Source organism: Centruroides sculpturatus, unplaced genomic scaffold (assembly GCF_000671375.1).
Source record: "Centruroides sculpturatus isolate CEXI.00-Female unplaced genomic scaffold, Cexi_2.0 scaffold1489, whole genome shotgun sequence".
Classification (NCBI taxonomy): domain Eukaryota; kingdom Metazoa; phylum Arthropoda; class Arachnida; order Scorpiones; family Buthidae; genus Centruroides; species Centruroides sculpturatus.
This window is the reverse complement of record NW_019385678.1, coordinates 179,786-186,229: the sequence shown is the minus strand read 5'-3', so window position 1 is coordinate 186,229 and position 6,444 is coordinate 179,786. Positions and strand designations below refer to the sequence as shown.

The 6,444-nt window shown below is 28.6% G+C and overlaps 1 protein-coding gene across 1 annotated transcript in view; it reads right to left on the bottom strand.

Moving 5' to 3' along the window:
• Positions 1–2,725: 2,725 nt before the first annotated feature.
• Positions 2,726–6,444, bottom strand: part of LOC111641133 (protein FAM13B-like) — a 53,178-nt gene continuing 49,459 nt past the window's right edge. The window contains exons 24-25 of the mRNA XM_023387254.1: positions 5,672–5,726; positions 2,726–4,522 (exon numbers count right to left, since the gene is read on the bottom strand). Coding sequence (XP_023243022.1) covers positions 4,457–4,522; positions 5,672–5,726 — 121 coding nt within the window. The 3' untranslated portion in view covers positions 2,726–4,456. The remainder of the gene's footprint in view (positions 4,523–5,671; positions 5,727–6,444) is intronic.

The following is a 6,444-nucleotide window of genomic DNA, read 5'->3' as shown; positions in this document are numbered from 1 at the left end:
ATTGCGCTCCACACATTGGCGTAAACAGACTAACATGGCAGGCTTGCAGTTCTTTCGCTGTTAAAATAGTGTAAATTTCTAAAAATATTTGCAAGAACTTTGTTTCATCATAATTTCACAATTTCTATGAAATTCCCGGACAAAATTAATAGTTCACCTGGACAGTGAGTCAATTCCCGGACTGTCCGGGTGAAAACCGGACGGGTGGTAACATTAATTATTATGGTGAAAAGGTTACTAAATAATTTTGAATATATGTTTCCAAAGACAGATAAGATTTTGCTATTACTATTTGTTTTGTTTTGTTTATCAGATAATTATAAAAAATGAAATACAGTAGAGCGTCGATTTTCCGAAAGTCAATCATCCGAAAGAATTGCAGTCGCCAGTGCTGTAGCGCTTCAATCTTTGGCTATGTCTTGGGATACTCAAATATTTTACGTTTTTGATACTAAATTAACATCTGAAGTATAATTTTTTATTGTTTTTATATTTTTCAATATATTTATTTTGTTTGTACAAAATAAAAAAAAATAATTTTTAACGATACAATAGTCTTTGTTAGGCTTAACATCGACGAAAATTCAACGCGAAGCGACACGCAACGGAGAAAAATTCAACATCGGATACGTTAAACTATTTTTTCGTACATAAATCGGTTATTCGAAATATCAGTTATACGAACAACCCCAGTCCCCAATTGATTCGGAAAATCGACGCTCTACTGTATTATATTATGAACACTGCTTAAATGGCCATATTCTTAAAACTAGTGACTTTTAAGAATATTGAGTAATATTGAAAATTTTAAGAGCAATCGAATTTTCTATTTTCAAATTAAAAACTACGAACCGATTTGTTAGGAAGTTCATTTGGGACAACTTGTCACTAAGACTGACTCATCAGAGGAGAAAGAAAAAACCTTCTGTTTGGTTTGTGGTGAGGGTTTGGTCTCACAAGCTATGTACAGATGTAAATTCATATTATGTTTGTCACAACTAAATCTGAAGATAATATGTAAAGATTCGAGTTATTTGTCTTTCGCAGAATAAATAATAGTAAATTAGTAATCTGTTTTCTTTATAGAATTGGCACGAGTAAATGTCATATTACGCATAATTTAACATAACCAAAATATAAATAAACTCAGGAAATCTAAGAACTTAGACTACATATACCCCGTCTAAGGGTATGTTGTTTTTTGTGTTTTAGGCCCTTTACCACTCAAAAAGAGCACAAAAAGGCCCCAATCTAGAGGTATGTTGTCACAGGGTAAGTTTTAAAATAATAACTATGACAAAAAAATTATAGAATGTTATATATATTTATTATAAACCAAATCAAAAGATATGTAGGTGTATACATTTTCACTTAAACCTAAATAAATTCATTATAGACCCTAAAACTAGAAATATAACAGAAGAATAAAGATAACTAGGCCTGGTCTCCCCTATACTCTAGCAATGCTGGATAGCTCTCTTGCACCCGAATAGGCACGGATCCATGTAGGCCAGGGGTCGACAACCTTTTGAATCGGAAGAGCCAAAATTACAATTTACAACATTTCAAAGTTTTAAAGAGCCACAAAATTTTTTCTTGCCAACAATAAATAGTACTCGCATAAATAAAGTTTTTTGATAAAAAAAAACTAATTATTTATTCACAAGAAAAAATATCTATTCATATATAAGTAGTGTTTTTCACAACAAATTAGATAATAGAAACATCCGACGACGGCGTCATTCGAGAGCTTCCGACGGACTGACGACAGTGACGACGCGTGTCATGGGGGAGGGGTGCGGTGAAAAGCGAGTACAAGTGACTGAGAAATAGAATCAGTGCCTAATCCTCGTTAATCGATTCAGAATGATTTTTAAATTTTTTTTTTTTTTTTTTTTTGATAAAATAAATATTATTTGCGTATGGAACTAAAGAGCCGCAGCTTCACATCCAAAGAGCCGCAGGTTGCCGACCCGTGATGTAGGCTATAGTGTCTTAAGCCCTTTTCGTTGGGGGGATTAAAATTTATCTGTTCGAATTTCAAACATTTCTAAATATATTTATGATGGTAAATTTGGTTTTATTGAACCATACGCAATACAATCGTTTTGCGTATGTTAATATAACAAACTTATAATTATTTAAATGTTTTCATTTTTGAGTTAGTTTCTTCTGGATCTGCCATTGCATACTCTTTGCATATTGCTTTAAAAATTACAGGGGATCATCTTGTTGCGCACGGACTGTAATTACTTTCTTCACTAAATAAATTTACTCGTATAAAAATATTTTTACTTCAATAAAATCGCTATTCAGAAAAAATAAAACGAATTTCAGAAGGGCCAATTTGAGCCTCCTTGTGATGTCCAAAACGTTCAATATTCTATCATTTTTACATTTTATTACTATTTTCCCATTGTGGTTAATCGTAGATGGTTCAGGAACGTCCATCTTTCCCACGTTTCTGTCGAAATCCATCCTTCGTTATTAAGAAAATACATACGGTACGTATTAAATTACATATTTAGAAACTCGTTAACAGTAACTCTTTCACGGATAATTTTTAATGTAATGCTAAAATGTAACTTCATACAGATGCTACACAGTTATTGATAGAGAAAATTCCAATAATTTAAATTTTATTACTAATCACCATAAGATCTTTATGCTTAATACTGATTTATCATCATTAATATAAATTGTTAAAAAATTATTTTGGAAACAAACGAGACAAAAAAAATTTATATGCACAATTCTTCCTTTCTTTATTGTGAAGTCAAAATATTACAGTAAGAACAGACATTGAAATAAATTCTTTTATTGTTGACATTATCTAGAATTTTCAAAAATGTTAGCCAAAAGACTCCACATTTAAAAGTTTCATTGGAGTTTTCTTTTTCCTCACAAAAAGGTCGACATAGTTGCAATTAATTTAAAACAGATTATGAAAATATGTTCTTGGTTATTCTTATACGCTTACAGTTATTAAAATACTGTCGAAGTACGAAAAATTATTTTTGTTTTTATGTTTAAAACTTGCTTCTTCTCCTGTTTTTAAATTTACTTTAAATAATAATATGATAAAACAGTGATAATTTTTCATTGCACCAAAACTGACTCACCTGAGTTGAAGGATTATTTGTATTGCAAGTATGACTAGAAAATAATACCTTCTTTATTGAATGTTAGCCATAACAAAGATTTTGAATTTGGTATTTATGCAAGAACTGATTCGTTTTGGACTCGAGATCAATTCTTGACAAATACGTGAAGGTCTGTACCAAAAATTTCCCAAATTAATTTTGACAAGTTTCATTCTTGTGATATGGATTACTTTGTTCATATTTCACAAAATTTGGTTAAATTACTGCCAAATTAATTAAATCTCTTTTCTAAACTTTTAGTTATCTTTTAGAGGGAAATTCAAATTTTTTCTAGTATAAGATGATAAAATGTAAATTTAAAATTCTTGAAGAGTTTTAAAACATTTTATCCAATACAAAATCAAGTCGAGAACTTCTGGTAAAACCTTTCAGTACTCAATATAATCAAACAAATCTTAAAATTGAACATTAAATGCATAATAAACACTTAAAAAATTAAATATATTCCAACAATCTCACGAAGAATTTAATAATAATAATAATATATATGAAAATTATCCATTTAGCTTTAACGAAACTCATATGACTATGCACAAATATATAAATATATATGGGAAAGTATGTTATTGTTTTACAATATAAAGTAATTGTGTTTATTGGAAACACAATTTCTTGAGTATATAAATTATCACAATGGAACACACGTTAACAAATTAATAATTATTGTTGTACTTTAGCCCTTTGGCATTATGTTGTATCTGATACTGGCATCGAGAATGCCGAGAGTATTGTGAACCTTCCGCACGGCAAACCACCTCTGTAAACAATTCTATTACAGATAAATCATACTTAAATTACAATCAATAAATTTCTGCTTTCATAAGAACTATGTACAATTATATAGAAAATACAGCTTCCAATATTAACAGAATAAGATTTCAATATGACACGAATGCTGATCAACAATAATGCCGTTCAATGAAAAAGATAGCATGGACCACATACATTCCAACAATCATGCAGAAATGTCACACACACATCATACTTGTACGGCTCCAATATATGACGGCATCTCTAGAGTCAAATACTAATTCATATAAAATTAAGACATCACAAAAATACTGTTCATATATGTTATGCCAAATGCATAATGGAGTATTGAGGCTACTGTACAAATGAAAATCATAATGAAAGCTGTACAGTGAATAATGTTCGGCAAATTGAAGTGATGCTATAGCTTCTCTTCTTCCGTCACACCGCATAAAATATTCCCTCAAAATGGACAATCGTGTAACTCTTCCATAAAAAAAAAGAAGAAATTATGAAAAGTAAACGAAAGAAAGCCAATAGTTTTAAATAAGATGTTGTTCATGCTTGGATAGTAATGCTTCCAACAATTTCAACTGTGCTTTGACATGCTGAAATTTAATCAGAAATATTTATTAAATATTTATATTTTTTCATTTAAGACAAAAATTATAGCAACAAAACTTAACATACAATTTTTGTAGTCTTATATTTAGATACATTTCCAATGATATCTTATTACATTTTTTTAGAATTAAAAATAAACTGAACTTTTACTATATAATATAACTTTCATTATGTTAAAGTATTTATAGAAAATCATTTTCAAAAAGCATACCACTGCTAGAATTCATACCATTTGATAAAACAATACTAGAAGCCAATTGTTTTATGACGAGTTTAAGGCTTCTGGTTGCTCTGGCTTCTTTTGCTTATTCCTGATCCACAAATATTTAAACAAAAAGGACATAACAGCATTTATTTCAACCTCCTTACTCTTGATTTTGCCCCATAGACTTTTATTTGTTCCATAAAACAAAACAAATTCCAATAAGGAAAAGAATAGAATCTGTAATGACAAAAGTCATTAAAGACAACACAAAAAAGAAAAAAAAAGCTTCTGGGACTGATTTTGACAAATAGTAGATATGCTAGCAGAAGTGGGTAGGTGCAGATAGTATGGTATAAGAAGTAAACTCCATCTTCAGTGTTATGTAATATTAATAAAACCTGTGCCAAAAGTTCAGTATATTTTTGACTACTGCATATATAAATTTTCTACAAACAAATACAATTTTAAATATAATGCATCCAAAATATATTGTTTAAAGTTTTATTTTATTATATTATGTTTTAAATGTATTTAAAATCATATTTGTACATAAAAAGTTAAAATAATGTAGCCTGAAAATCTGGCTACTATACCTATTATTAATTAAATACTACATAATTAGGTACTAGAGGTAGGCATTAACCACCTTTCTTATTAAATTTAATAAGAGATGGCACTTAATGCTTATCTCTAGTAACAAATTATTAATAACAACAGTAAAGTAGCTTGAAAATCTGGCTGTCACTTGACTTATTACAAAAATATTGGTCTTTTGGATATTTGTACATAAAAAATTCATATATGCAGTTTTAGACTTAAAATAGTAATTTTTCCAAAACATCTATTTTAACATGCACAAAATACTTGAAATTCTATATTTAAATATTTAAAAGTTTTTAATCTTGTTAATAAAGTTAATGTATTTTACCTTATACTCTCCATAGATACTTTCCATTGGAATTCTGTCTTCTTTTTGCAATTTTCTGAAATTATAAAATATTTTCAGATCTCATCTCTTGAAATTTTCAATATTACTTATTTAATACTAAAAAAATTAATAAAATCTGCATACTCTTTACAAGTGCTCTCCAGCACACTGAAATAAACCATAATAAATTGAACAATGCAAACATACTAAAATATTCTTTGAACTATTCAAAAGTATAAACTTCTAAAAACCAACAATTTTTTAATCACAATATATCAATAAAAAATTTTTACTTTAATTAAAATTGTTAAATGTACAGAAAAACTTTACATAAAACCATATGTTTTTAAATATTTAATAATTTACTTGTTGCAAAATTATACTTTTCATTTTGATTATCAAGTTTACTGGGATCTAGTTACTGAGTAAAATAACAATCTAGTAAAATTTTATCATATGATACTAAATTTATCAATATTTTCTTGTGAGTTTTAAATTTAAAACATTTTATGTAACAAACATGAAAAAGAAGAAGAATTGGCAATTCATTATTTGCTACTGTCATTATAATATGATGACAGTAACAAATAAGAAGTTACGAAGATTATTTTCTTCAGATATGTACAGTCGACCCCCCTATAACAATGTTGATAATTCCGTCTTATATGAATTCCGTGTTATACGAGTCACTTAGATTTTACAAATACGTGAGACGTTCAAACCCTGGCACACGTATTTGTAAAATCTGAGCGACTCGTACAACATGGAATTCA